Source organism: Mustela putorius, unplaced genomic scaffold (assembly GCF_011764305.1).
Source record: "Mustela putorius furo isolate JIRA1106 unplaced genomic scaffold, ASM1176430v1.1 tig00000145_pilon_pilon_pilon, whole genome shotgun sequence".
Taxonomy (NCBI): domain Eukaryota; kingdom Metazoa; phylum Chordata; class Mammalia; order Carnivora; family Mustelidae; genus Mustela; species Mustela putorius.
Genome location: NW_025421294.1, coordinates 14,171,204 through 14,186,248, shown reverse-complemented (window position 1 = coordinate 14,186,248; position 15,045 = coordinate 14,171,204). Strand labels below are relative to the sequence as shown.

Sequence of the window (15,045 nt, the reverse complement as noted above, 5' to 3'; positions counted from 1 at the left end):
CTGCAGAAATTAGAAATGCAAATTATCAGAGCCCCTCCAGACCTACTGAATCAGAAGTTCCTGGAGATGGACCAGCAATCTGTGTTGTAAGGAGCCCTTCAGGGATTGTTGATGGGTCCTCAAATTTGAGAACTGTGGAACCGGCTGATCTATGAGGTTCCTTCCAGCTCTAACATCTGTGGATCTATGAATGGGAAATGTGCCCCAGAAAGCTTACCATATTCCAAATTATTGATCCTGACAGCATTAAATACGTGTTTTCAACAAAATTATCCTCCTGGTAGATATTACTTGGCACAGAGAAACTTTTTGCTTAAACAGAGCTTTACCTTTTGTCTGAACAATTTAGTGGATGCTGAACCTCACTTTCCAGTACCAGCACATGGTGCAGGCACATAGCAACATGGTGCCTGTGGCCAATGGACCACTTACATCACCAGAGGAGCTGGATATTCAAGAAGGTAGGATCATAACTGCCTAACTAATATCCTGTTTGGCTGCGGTTGGTTTTGCTTTTGCTTCTGGTTTTAAATATTATAGTTCTGTTCACTCAGCCCCCATGATCCCTCGGTGAGACAAATATAATTCATTCCATTAAGATGCTTCTTACCTGCTGAGAATACAGTCATTCCAGCTCAGAGCCCCAACCACCGACAAATGACCAAGCATATTTCTCAGACGCTTTTTAGTTACCACATCCCATAACTGAAAACAAAAAATGAATAAACAGTTACATAGCTTTGTCTTTGTCACAGTCCACTGTCTTCTTAAAGGCCTGATAGCAATTAATGTTGCTACCGCCAGCCCTTATACTAAGGGAAAGCTCAGCTCCTTTAACCCTGGGCAGCATTTCTCAACGCTGTCTGTATATGACATCACTGATGGGGCTCGCCATTCATGCTAGCCATTCTGATTTAATAACGGAGGTAGAATCTGTGGATACAGGGTTTATTTTATGACATTTGCTTTAAAGCTCCCCAGGTGAATTCAATGGGCAGCCACAGCTTGAGAAGAGCTCTCACATTTCTAGTTTCATATCTGGAAATCCACTGACAGGCTAAGAGATTCCTTTCCTGCCCTCTATATACGATACTCTGACCAATATGAGAAATGAGAACTTTGGTGTGAGAAGAAATCGTGATATAACCTTCATAGCGTCCAGTATCACTGTAGAGATGAGAAAGCAGTGAGAGCCATCTTGTGACCCTCCAAAGTCACACTGAACACATGAGCAATATTGTTTACAGTATTGTTAGTAATAATAATACATGAGAAGTTAAATAGATTGATGGAAACTGGGTAAATTTCCATTTTAGAGAGCCTATCAGAAAAAAAATTATTCATTTTAAGTAACTCTACTCCTGATCATAGATTGAGGTGAAAAAGGAGAGCTGAAGGTTATCTTCCTCTCTCTGAAGTCCTAACCCTGGGGATTCTACAAACCCAACTTTAATACAAGAGAAAAGACTTTTAGGTGCACCTGACTGGTTCGATCAGAGGAGCATGCCACTCTTGATCTCAGAGTTGTGAGTTTAAGCTCCACATTTGGTGTAGAGATTACTTAAAAAAAAATAAAATCTTTGGGGGAAAAAAGACTTTTAAAAAGGTAAATATAGGGGCGCCTGGGTGGCTCAGTGGGTTAAAGCCTCTCCCTTCCGGTCTGGTTATGATCTCAAGGTCCTGGGATCAAATGCCGCATCGGGCTCTCTGCTCAGCGGGGAGCCTGCTTCCCCCTCTCTGTCTCTGTCTGCCTCTCTGCTTACTTGTGATCTCTGTGTGTCAAATAAATAAATAAAAATCTTGAAGAAAAAAAGGTAAATACAGCAGAAGGACATTGTGTGAAGAAAAAAAGAAACAAAAGCTAGGTTGAGTATCCTTAAGTCCTTATAAAATGTCAATCAGAAAAGAACCAGAATCCCATATCTTCTCACTCCCCATAGCTTCAAGCACCACAACTAATATAGAGTCTCTATTGTATATTAATTTGTTATTAAAGGTCAGCTTTAGTTATCTAGAAATTTCTTAGAGCACATTTTGAGGGGGGAAAAAAAACCTGCCCATTACCTGTACTTCTCCCTCACTGGTGCCAACTGCCAGGCAGGTTCCGTCTTTTACCCAGGACACAGAAGATACATAGTTACAATTGATAGGTAGATCTATATTTTCAGTCACATTGTAGTTTTCCCCATTCCAGATGAATGCAGAGGATCCAAGAGCTATAGCAACTAGATTTTGAAAATTCCAATCTAGAGTATTCAGATCTATAAGAAAAGCATTTCATATTAGAGTGATAATTTTAGCCAAATAAAAAATATTTTCAACTAACCAACTTTTTTTACAGATAGATAAATTAATACCTTTCCCATGATCAACTGGGAAATAGAATCACATAAACAGATCATTAGAAGTTCAAAAATAAAAACTAGAATTCTGTATCAAGAGTCACAGTCTAATGAATAATAATTTTACTATTCATACTCAAATGTATTTATTTAGAGTCATTTCAAGAACTTGGAACTTTCATCTACCATTATTAGTACACATGGATTTTTCTAACAGATCACTAAAAATTAAAAGCACATTTTTTTATTGAAATTATCTGGACTTTTTAAAAAAATTTTAATTCCAGTATACTTAATATACAGTGTTATATTAGTTTCAGGTATACAAAATAGTGATTTAACAATTTTATTTTATTTTATTTTATTTTTTTATTCGAGGGATAGGGACAAGCAGACTCTCCACTGAGTGTGGAGCCTGAGGTGGGGCTCAATCCCAGGACCCCTAGATCATGACCTGAGCTAAAGTCAGACATTTAATAACTGAGCCTCCCAGGCACCCCCATACCACATCTTCTTTATCCATTCATCTATCAATGGACACTTAGGCTGCTTCCATAATTTGGTTATTGTAAATAATACTGCAATAACCATAGGGGGAAAACACCTAACCCTTACAGAGACATCCTTGAAGCTAGAGTATCCATATGAAAGATGCCACCATCATTTCAAACCAAAAATACCACCCAACTACAGTCTATCTAGAAGTGATCACTAGCTTATAAGTGATACCTGGAAACTCCTAGCTGTACTCTCCAGTTTCTACTATTAGAACTCTTTGCCAAAAAAAGCCATATTTGTAAGACCACATATTAAAATGTATCCTATCTTATTTCTTTTTTGAATTGAGATATAGTTGACATATAACCCTTTCTTATTTCTTATAAGACAAAAATTCTTCTCATTGATACATATCAATACAAGACTATGAGGCACAGCAGCTCCACTACAGTGGCCTAAGCCAACCATGACTCACCTCTCCCACTGATGACAACTATAAACTCTGAACAAAATATTAAAAAAAAAAAAAAAAAAAAAAAAACTCCCTCAGAACTGGAAAATTAGCAAATGCAGTTAACTAAGTAAGGGAGTCAAAACCAGAAGAAGCAACCTGCCCAGGGGTGAGTTTCTCACTTTTTTTCTTACATGGTTTTGCCAGAGGGTGGGCCCCAGTCACAGAACAGCACCAGCAGCTAAAGCTCTGGTAGGAAGCTCACCATCTTTCTGGTGAGAGGAGCCAGCCTGAGGTGGCCAAAATGTGTGGAGAAAGTCCTGGAGGGGAGAGAGCCACACAACTCTAGTTGTGAATGTAGGAACCCATGCACATTTCAGCCTAACCCTGAAATCATGTTTTTTAGGGAAAACTCAGATCAGCTTAGCAAAGGCTTTGAGAATCGAACTGAGTGAAGCATCTATTTAAGACTCAGCCTAGACTCCCTATATATGAGGGAAAGACCCAAACCAGCATAGTCAAGGCAGAAGAAACTGATCTGAGACTCAAAACACCACCCACAAAAGGCAAGACCAAACTTAAGGTATAATGTAACTAAGACAGGGGTATCTGGGTGGTTCAGTTGATAAAATATCTGTCTTCAGCTCAGATCATGATCTCAGGGCCCTGGGATCCAGCCCCACATCAGGCTCCCTGCTCAGTGGGGAGCCTGCTTCTCCCTCTTCCTCTGCCCCTCCCCCTGCTTGTGAGCACACACACACTCTCTCTCCCTTTCTCTGTCAAATAAATAAATAAAATCTTTTTTAAAAAATAAAAAATAAATTTAAATTAAAAGTAAGACAAAAATGGCAACATTCTCTGCAGGAGCCTGAGTTAATACCACATAAAATCCACAACGTTTAGGACACGATTCAAGATTACTGGACACAAGGAAAACATTATTAATAGATGAAAACCCTAAGATGAATTAAGTATGGGAATTATCAGACAAAGGTGCTAAAGCAGTTCTAATAGAATATGCACACAGAATAGAAAAGAATATTCTTCATGAGGTAAAGAAAAAACATACTTGAATGAAAAGAGAAAATATCAGCAGAGGAATAAAAAAATAGGAACTGTTCTATATACAAAGATAATAGAAACTATAAAAATAAAACTGAATTAGAAGCCATACGGGGTGCCTTGGCTCAGTGGGTTAGGGCCTCTGACTTCAGCTCAAGTCATGATCCCAGAGTCCTGGGATTGGGCCCTGCATTGGGCTCTCTGCTCAGCAGGGAGCCTGCTTCCCCGCCCCCGCCCCTGCCTGCCTCTCTGCCTACTAATGATCTCTGTCTGTCAAATAAATAAATAAATAATCTTAAAAAAAAATAAGAAGAAGAAGAAACCATATGAACAGTAAAGTGGAGGGGCACCTGAGTGGCTCAGTGGGTTAAGTCTCTGCCTTCGGCTCTGGTCATGATCCCAGGATCCTGGGATGGAGCCCCATCCCAGCATTGGGCTCTCTGCTCAGCAGGAAGCCTGCTTCCTCCTCTCTCCCTGCCTGCCTCTCTACCTGCTTGTGATCTCTGTCTGTTAAATAAATAAATAAAATCTTAAAAAAAAAAAAACAGTAAAGTGGAAATTTTGAAACTGAAAATTACAATATCTGAAAAATCTTCTGGATGGGCTCAGTTGCAGAATGGAAATGACAGAGGAGTCACTGAATTTGAATATCAATCAACAGAAATTATCTTATCTGAAGAACATGTAGAAAAAGTTGAAAAAGAAATGAGCAAACTTCAGGGACCTTTGGAATAATATCCAAAGATCTCATATGTGTAATTAGATTCAGGTCTTGAAGCAAAAGAATAAGTCTTCAAATTACCTTAGAACTCTCACCAGAAACTATGGAGGCCAGAAGTCCTTATAATATCTTTAAAATGCTGACAGAAAAAATCTAGTGACCCAGAATTCTACATGCACCAAAAATATCATAAAACAGAATATAAAAAGTGTACCAGAAGTCTTAACAACTGACCTGATCTGAAAGATGCTAACAGAAGCTTTCAGGCTAAAGAAAATTATATGAGAGGGAAATCTGGATCATCAGGAATGAAAGAGAAGCATGGAATTGCTATATATTTGGATAAATATGAAGACAGTTTTTCTTCTTTCATTTAAAATACATAAATGTATGGCTTCTTGGAGTAAAATTTATAACAATGGTAGAGTTTTCAATGTACGTAGATGTAAAATATATGACAACTGCCATAACCTAAAAAAAGTTAAGGGGGTTAAGGGGACCTGGGTGACTACAAAATTTGCATCTACCTACCTATTTGCCAGTCCCCCACTGTATCCTCTCCATTGCCATTATCATTAATTACCAACAGCCTGCCCTTGCTCACGTTGTTAACATTGCTAAAAATGCTCCATCTTCTCTCCCCCATCCCTCCAAAACCTACCCATTTTTCAAGACCCAGCTCAAAGCTCAATATCTCCACAAAGTCTTTTCAGAAAAAGATGCAAAGATCACTGAACTACTTATAATCATTATAGCTCCTTTTACTCCACAATTCATTACTTCTATTCTATACTAACATGTTGGTAGAAGTTCCATCGAGTTAGTCCTGTCTTCCCAGGGGACCTGGGTGGCTCAGTTGGTTGAGTGTCTGCCTTCAGTTTGGGTCATGATCTCAGGGTCCCAGGATCCAGCCCCACACCAGGTTCCCTGCCCAGAAGGGAGTCTGCTTCTCCTCCCTCTCCCTCTGGTCCTCCTCCTGCTCATGTTATCTCTCTCACTCACTCTCTCTCTCAAATAATTAAAATATTAAAAAAAAAAAAGTCCTTTCCTCCCAACTAGATTATAAATAACAAGAAGACCCAATGTGGTTGTTTGACTGATTAGATTTATCCATGTTTAAAATATATGTCTAAGAATAGGCTCCCATTCTCACAGTTCATTCTAATATAGTAAAAAAAAAAAAGTCTATTTCTCATATCCCACCAACACCAAAAATACCCATTCCACACATGAAATCTGCACAAGGAAAAGCCAAACTACATTAACTATATTTGGGTAGTAGAGCTTTGGGACATGAAGAATCCAGTGACCCTTCCAGAAGCAAATTTCAAGTTTATGCTACAGTACAGGATACATTTTGTCACTCCAACTTTTCAATTCATGGTCTAAACAATAACTTACAATAGTCATTTCGAAGACCAGTAAGATGAATCTTCACTTCTGGTTGGAGTATGGAATAGTCTAGATTCTTGAATCTTTTAAGATAGAAGGATTCATCTCTGACTCCATCTCTGCAGCCTATAAAGAACAAACAGTTCCATGTATCTTTATGATCCCATAAGCATAGTATCCATGCAGGTATTAAGACATAACAAAGTGAAAAAGAAAGTAGTCATCATAATAAAACTGAATTACAAGTTGCAGGAGAAGGGAAGGGGAAAAAATTCTTCAGTATTAATTTAAACAGAAATTTAAAAAATAATTCATGGCAATTTTTAATAAAAAAACACATGAGTGCCAGACCTAAGTGTAATATAACTTGTGGGAAGCACACAGAAACACTATAGTATCCTGAATATTTATTTATTCTGTCACTTGAGATCTTAAAATCACAATAATTTTTGCGTATCCATTTGTCTAGCACATCAACAATTAGCTGAGAGACATAAGCCTTACTCTGAGTCTTTGTCAGTAGTTATCTATTGATTCATTTATTTTGACTCTTTGTCTCACTGTTTCTGAACCAGAGCACACAGGTATTTCTGGCTAGTTTTACCCATAATGATCTGAGGTCAGGGTCCTATCTTGGGTTCAGTTTTAGTTCTTTTTAAGGACCCACATAAGTTTAAACCACAGGCCACCAACGTTTCATCGGTCCCACCACTTGGCTTGTGATCAAACTGAGAACAACATAAATTGATAAACACTGAGCCCACCCAGGTAATTTGTGGTCTTTACAACCACATGCCTTCTGATAAAAGGCCTAAGAGCTTCACAACGCTATACCAAGTAGATCATTACTGCCTTGGTGTTAGCCACAAAGACCTGCATTTGTGTGCAAAACTTAAAGTTTACTAGAAACACTCAAGCACCTCCAATAAAGGTTTTTAAAAAAATAAGTACAAGCTTCCAGTTACAAACTAAGTAATAGGGATGTAATGTAAAACATAGCAATTCTAGTTAGTAATACTGGACTGCATATTTGAAAATTAGTAAGAGTAGATCGTAAAACTTCTCACCACAAGAAAAAAAATTCTGTAACAATGAATGGTGATGAATGTTAACTGGACTTACTGTGGTGATCATTTTGCAATATATACAAATATCAAATCATTGTTTTACTCCTGAAGCTGATGCTGATGGGCTTTGAACAGCATGGGTTTGAACCACATGGGTCCACTTACATGTGGATTTTTTTTTAAGATTTTATTTATTTATTTGACAGAGATCACAAGTAGGCAGAGAGGCAGGCAGAGAGAGAGGGGAAGCAGGCTCCCCACTTAGCAGAGAACCCAATGCGGGACTCGATCCCAGGACCCTGGGATCATGACCTGAGCCGAAGGCAGAGGCTTAACCCACTGAGCCACGCAGGCACCCACATGTGGATTTTTTAAATAAATACCCCACAGCACTGTAAATGTATCTTCTCTTCCTTATAATTTGCCTAATAACATTTTTTTCTAGTTTAGCTTGTTTTAAGAATATAGTATATAATACATATGAGATACAAAATATGTGTTAATTGACTGTTTATCTTATTGTTAAGACCTCCAGTCAACAGTAGGCTATGAGCAGTTAAGTTTTGGGGGAGTCAAAGTTAGATACAGATTTTCACCCATGTGAGGGGTTACCTTTTGGAAATGTGATCTAAGTAGACTGAAAGAGGTGAATGAAACAGGACAACTAAGTTCTTACCCACTATGCTAGAAAGTTACGATAAAGTCTAAAATATCAAGAAAGAGCAGTTTACAAAGACTGCTTAGCAAATAGATGCAGGGTGCCTGGGTGGCTCAGTTGGTCAAGCAACTGCCTTCAGCTCAGGTCATGATCCTTGTGTCCCGGAATCGAGTCCCGCGTCCTGCTCCCTGCTCAGCAGGAGGTCTGTTTCTCCCTCTGGCTCTCCCCCTCTCATGCTTGCTCTCTCTCTTTCTCTCTCTCAAATAAATAAATAAAATCTTAAAAAAAAAAAAAAGAAAATGGATGTAAATAGTAGTGGGAAGAGCTGGAAGAGCTAAAGGTCATTGCCTTTAGGAAATGAGACTTGGGGATGGGACAGGCAAGGCAGAGAATTAGGAGAATTATTGAAATTTTATAATTATATTGATTAGTCTAATAAATATAACATATTCTAATAACATACTCTAAGGTAAGGAAGAAATAAAGGAGGCAGGGAGAGAGAAGGGTAGGAGGGTAGATAAGAAGAACAAACAGAAAATCTTTGGCCCATACCTTTCCAGGCACACTGGGATTGTTCACAGAGCTGCATTTGCCCACTAAGCCACCGAGCGACCTTCTGGGTCGAAAATAGCTGGTTTAGGCATTTCTGAAAGCAAGCAAAGAAATACTTCTCTAGAAATGTGCATATACACCTCACATGTTATGCATGATAGAGTGTTAAAACTGATAATTTGCTAGGAAGTTCGAGGTTTCCACATTAGCACACCGAAGGCTACGACTGGTGTTATTTACTACCTAACCACTGTGTAGTGAACACAGTGCTGAGCATTCGCCTGTATCGTTTCTAATCTCCCCGGCAACTCCATAGGCAAGTATTCCTCAGCTAGAATAAAATCTTCTTTCAGTCTTCTAACCGAAAAATCCTTTTAGCCCACAAACCAGCTAAAGGCCAGTGATAGCATCAAAGCCTGCAAGAACTGAAATGTTATGATAGTTCTAGTACAGAGTGAAATTGAAAGACCTCCCCAAGACAACAAAATTGAACATTAGTAAGGCTAATTTTTTTTTAAGATTTTATTTATTTATTTGACAGACAGAGATCACAAGTAGGCAGAGAGGCAGGCAGAGAGAGAGGAGGAAGCAGGCTCCCTGCTGAGCAGAGAGCCCGATGCAGGACTCGATCCCAGGACCCCGAGACCACAACCCAAGCCGAAGGCAGCGGCTTAACCCACTGAGCCACCCAGGCGCCCCAGTAAGGCTAATTTTTAAGGAAGGTTTCTTTCAAGGGGGCCTCTCAGCATTCAACCTAGAGGTGTTCTTTTACTCTGTTACTTAGATTTTTCTCTGGGACTTAGTTTTCTTCATCTGTAGTATGTCAGGATTGAACTCATCATTTTAAAGATCCTTTTCCATTAACACCTTTTCCTATTAGAACATCAAATCACAGAGATCTTAAATAACTTGTCTCAGTTTCCATGAATAAAAATATCAGATGATTGCTGTCTCTTTGGGCCAGTATATAAAAAGCAATTCTGACATTCTTACACCCAACTTCAACCAAAAACAGATAAGAAAATTAGTAGTGGGTGCCTGGGTGGCTCAGTTGTTAAGCATCTGCCTTCGGCTCAGGTCATGATCCCAGAGTCCTGGGATCGAGGCCCACGTCAGGCTCTCGGCTCCACTGAAGCCTGCTTCTCCTTCTCCTGCCGCCCACCCCACACCCGCTTGTGTCCTCTGTCTGTCTCTCTGTCTCTCTGTGTCAAATAAATAAAATCTTTTTTAAAAAAAGAAAAGAGGGGCACCTGGGTGGCTCAGGGGGTTAAGCCTCTGCCTTTGGCTCAGGTCATGATCTCAGGGTCCTGGGATCAAGCCCCACATGGGGCGCTCTGCTCAGCAGGGAGACTGCTTCCCTCCTCTCTCTCTGCCTGCCTCTCTGCCTACTTGTGATCTCTCTCTCTGTCAAAGAAATAAATAAAAAATATATTTAAAAAATAATAATAAATAAAATTTAAAAAGAAAAGAAAAGAAAATTAGTAGGAAGTGTAAAGAAACTTACTGGAATTTTCTAAAAACATTTTAATGAACAGTTAAAGCAGAGACAATTCCTTATTTTCTCCTTCATGATAATTTATCTGATTATTCATGTAAAACAATCATTGGATCACCATAATTTTTACATAAGTCTCTCTTACTGGCATCGTTTTGAGATTTTGGTTTTCTTCCCAGATATTACATCATTGCCAGTCAGTGAATAGTGAATTTTTAAGTATTCAAATTAGAACAATCAAGTATAAAACAGGGTTTCCCATTTTTAGCACCACTGGCACTTGGCAGCAGATAATTCATTATTGTGGGAGCTGTTCTGTGCATTATAGGACGTTTAGCAATATCTCAGACTGTCTACTAGAGGCCTTCCCCTAGGTTGCGATGAATAAAAATGTCTTCAGACATTGTCAGAGGAGCCCTGGGGATCAAAATCATACCCAACTGAGAACAGCTAATATAAAATAACATCCCTAAAATCAGTGTAACTCTTCATAGAGTCCCCTCTTCAGAATCCCATAGTTCCCACAAAGTTGACTGAGGCACTGCCCAGACAGGGCACTTCTGTCCCACGCACCCAAGGGTGCTCTTCCCTCAGTAAGAGCTACTTAATACTTTAAGGAACAGGTTGGCATAGAGCTGACTGTATATAATAACTGTGAGCATCACCAGAGCTATCCTGATCCTTGTCATAGAAATACCCTCCATGTGACCTCTGAGGACCACTCGAAGACACACATTTCCTGTCATTGTGAGAGACCTCACGATGCATCTGCACCACTCCTGATGCCATCTGACTTCTAACTGGTCAGGATAACAAATGCTTGATATGAAGTATTGAAATGGTTTCCATTATCACCTTCCCAACTTCTTCAGTGACACTGGGACTCTCATGAAGTTGTGAGGGCAAAGCAGTAAAAACTGCAGTCTGCAAGACGTAGAGTGTGGAAAAGCTGCGGTGCTAATAACCTGGCCTGGGCGTAAGGTCAACCTGCACCAATGATATAGAACTTCCTGGCCATCTGCACCTCCAAACCCTTAACCAACAAGAAAGCACTCGGCAAAAGACCCGCCCTAAGATGTTTGTTTTCAATTGGCATAGTCACAATATTGTTCCTCTAGCAAGATATACATGCCAAACACCGGAAGCACATACTAAGTGAGTAACTTTGCCCAAAATGAGAATTTATGACTTTCCTAGTTTAAAGTTCTAAATGAAACCGTGATTCCTTCAGAAGGTCTTCACTGGGTTTGATAAATCTGAAAACATGCTAGTGATATTTAATGTATCAAAGATTTAGATCAGACTCCTCTAAGATCTTAGAACCATAGTAAATAAGATACTTAAAGGAACTAAATTAACTTGGTCAAGACACAAAAACACAACAATAACAATAACTTAAGGGGAATTTTTAAAAGACCATCTTATAGGGACCCCTGGCTCAGTTGGTTAAGTGTCTGACTCTTGATTTCCATTCAGATCATGATCTTGGGGTCCTGGGATGGATCCCCACCTAGAGTCCTGCCTCGAGTTCCACAGGCTCTGCGTTTGGTGGGGAGTCTGCTTGGGATTCTAGCTCTCCCTCTCCCTCTGCCCCTCATCCCACTAGCACTTTATCTCTCCCTAAAATAAATAAATAGTAAGTCTTTAAGGAAAAAAAAAAAAAAGACCATCTTACAAAGAAAGAATTTAACTTATCTTGAGAGACCCAGGGGTGGGCGGCAGATCAAGTCACCGAATAGTTGGAAATGATTATATAAAAAAATTTTTGGCTGTAGGGGTGCATACCATAATATGTATAATTTCATTATATTTTTAATCTTTCCATCTTTAGAAAAATATTTAATTCAAGTATAATTAACATACAGTTTTATAAGAGTTTCAGATGTACAATAGGATGATTCGGCAATTCTATACATTAAACAATGCTCAACACTGTGAATTTTCTGTAACTTTCTTTGGATTTTTTGATGGTTTTCTTCACTGTGCAAAAGCTTTTTATTTTGGTATAGTCCCAGTAATTTGACTTTGCTTTTGTTTCCCTTGCCAAAGGAGGGACTATATTTTAAAAAATGTTTCTACAGCTGATGTCAAAGAGATTACTGCCTATGTTTTCTTCTAGGAATTTTATGGTTTCAGAGATCACACTTAATGGGTCTTTAACCCATTTTGTGATTCTTCTGTGTATGGTGTTCAAAAGTGGTCCAGTTTGCTTTTTCTGCATGTAGCTGTCCAGTTTTCCCAATACCCTTTGTTGAAAGAGTTTTCTTTCTCCCATTGCATATTCTTACCTCCTCTGTAGTTCTATACAAATTTTAAGATTGTTCTAGCTCTATGAAAAATGCTATTGATCTTTTGATAGGGGTTGCATTAAATCTGGAAATTGCTATGGGTAGTACAGACATTTGACAAGATTTGTTCTTTCAATCCATCAGCATGGAATATCTTTTTATTTGTTTGTGTTTAAATTCTTTCATCAGTGCTTTATACTTTTCAAAGTACAGGCCTTTTACCTCCTTGGTTAAGTTTATTCCTAGGTATCTTACTGTTTGGGGTACAACTATAAATGGGATTGTTTAATTTCTCTTTCTCATATATATAATGCAACAGATACCTGTATACTTATTTTGTATACTGCTTCTTTACTTAATTCATTTATTATCAGTTCTGTAGTCTTTTTTTTTTTTAGATTATTTATTTATTTATTTATTTGACAGAGAGAAATCACAAGTAGATGGAGAGGCAGGCGGAGAGAGAGAGAGGGAAGCAGGCTCCCTGCCGAGCAGAGAGCCCAGTGCGGGACTCGATCCCAGGATCCTGAGATCACGACCTGAGCCGAAGGCAGCGGCTTAACCCACTGAGCCACCCAGGTGCCCCTCTAGTCTTTTTTTAATCTTCTTTTTTTTCAAATGAACATATAATGTATTATTTGCCCCAGGGGTACAGGTCTGTGAATCATCGGGCTTACACATTTCACAGCCCTCATAGCACATACCACCCCCTCCAGTGTACATACTCTAACCACCCTATCCCTACCCCCCACCCCTCAGCAACCCTCAGTTTGTTTCATAAGTTAAGAGTCTCTTATGGTTTGTCTCCCTCCTGATCCCATCTTGTTCTGGTAGTCTTTTGATGGAGTCTTTAGGGTTTTCTTTATAGTATCATGTCATCTGAATCTTCACCTTTTTTATGTTTCATTTCCATTTTTTTTGATTGATACTAACTAAATTTGTATATTTGTTGGGTATTAATTTCTTTTTAACAAAGTGCCGCTATTCATGTCCATAACTCATTTTTCCTGTCAAGAACCCATCATTTTCTTCCTGATTTGTAAGAGCAGCTGAGCCAGTTCCTTCCTCACATTTGGGACCCATTTGTCAGAGCTTCTCAGGATATGAGATGTCAGTTTTCTCCCTTTACCTACCCGGCCTTTTGAGGCAACGGTTTCATTCCAGTCTCTGTCCGTCGCATGAGCTTCCTTGCAAAAATGGAAAGAGTTACTTGTTTCGAAAATCCCTTTGATGGGTGTCTGGAGTGGTTCTTGGTAGGATCCTGCAAGAAAGACATTTAGCTTTTAATTTGTTTTTAAAAAAGATAATCACTTAGGTTGGTGACCAATCCATTATGTCTTTCACAATAGAAAGTGAAGCCACAGACCCCGATCTCTCCAAAATCCTGGCAGAGGTGGGAAAAGAAAAAGGGTCAGCACAGGGCCTGATCCAGAATGCCAAGGTCATAAGTGAACACTGCCTCAGCGGCCTCTGTAGGAAATGCCAAGATAAAGACCTGACTCCCACCACAGCCGCAGCAGAAATGCTTTGTCTCTGCTCGGAAAGAACATATTCGCACATTTGAAGAATAGATACAAACAGTTCCCTAGTTTAAGATGATGGAGCAAAGGTGTCTGGTCTGCCCAGGCTAAGCTCCTCCTGCCGGGAAATCACTGTCGGGTGCTTACTTCCCTAATCATTGGCATCTACTCTATGATCATGAGCAAATCACTTTGCCTCCCCCGCTCCCTTTTATAGAAAGATGCTGTAAGTATAATTTGAGATGACGTCAGTGAGATACTTTCTAAATTAAAGTAATAACAGTCAATGTTATTTGTATCATTATTATTCATACTGTTTCTCTTCTCAAGACTGAGAAAGCCCTTTACCAGACTTTTAACTGTACAGAAAACCCTGTCCTGTCACCCTCTAAAGCTGTCTCTTTTATGTCCATTCATACCACTTGTTCTGCAGAGGGTCCAAGGGACCACTGAAAAATCTTATATACATAATTATAATCTTTACAAAAGAAATCATATACCAGTACAAATCTCAGAAATCATCTAAAACTCTGCATATTGTCTTTTGGTTTTGTTTCATTTCCCACTCCTCTCCCCCACCACCTTGAAAATTTCTTATTCAAAGGAAGAAAAGGAAAGCACTTGATGAATGCGATACTAGATAGTTCTACAAGACAGAGTCTCTCAGGAATATCTATTTCATTAACATTTTTTAAATAGCCTCTGAAATTTCTATTACCTCACCTAGAATCAAAGTCTCTTTCTCAGGCGTTATCTTCAGCACGGATCCAGAATCTTCTGGGAGGTAAGTGGTAGAAAGCTCTTCCCCAAAGGAACAGGCTGCCAGATCCCTGGTTTGGCTTTGCCGCCATCTAGTGGTAATTGGGCTACTGGCAATGGGACCCTCCACTGACAGCCTCTTCACAAAGTTGCTCTTGAAGCTAGAATATGTGGGCTTAACTTCATCAAACACCTATTTAACAACAACAACAACAACAAAAAAGGCTGTAATTTATAGGA

The 15,045-nt window shown here is 39.2% G+C and overlaps 1 protein-coding gene across 1 annotated transcript in view; it reads right to left on the bottom strand.

The window, feature by feature from the left end:
• CDC20B (cell division cycle 20B) overlaps window positions 1-15,045 on the bottom strand; it is a 44,592-nt gene that overhangs the window by 11,054 nt on the left and 18,493 nt on the right. The window contains exons 3-8 of the mRNA XM_004745037.3: window positions 14,770-14,998; window positions 13,660-13,787; window positions 8,744-8,837; window positions 6,476-6,592; window positions 2,065-2,261; window positions 611-705 (exon numbers count right to left, since the gene is read on the bottom strand). Of these exons, the coding sequence (XP_004745094.1) occupies window positions 611-705; window positions 2,065-2,261; window positions 6,476-6,592; window positions 8,744-8,837; window positions 13,660-13,787; window positions 14,770-14,998 (860 nt within the window). The remainder of the gene's footprint in view (window positions 1-610; window positions 706-2,064; window positions 2,262-6,475; window positions 6,593-8,743; window positions 8,838-13,659; window positions 13,788-14,769; window positions 14,999-15,045) is intronic.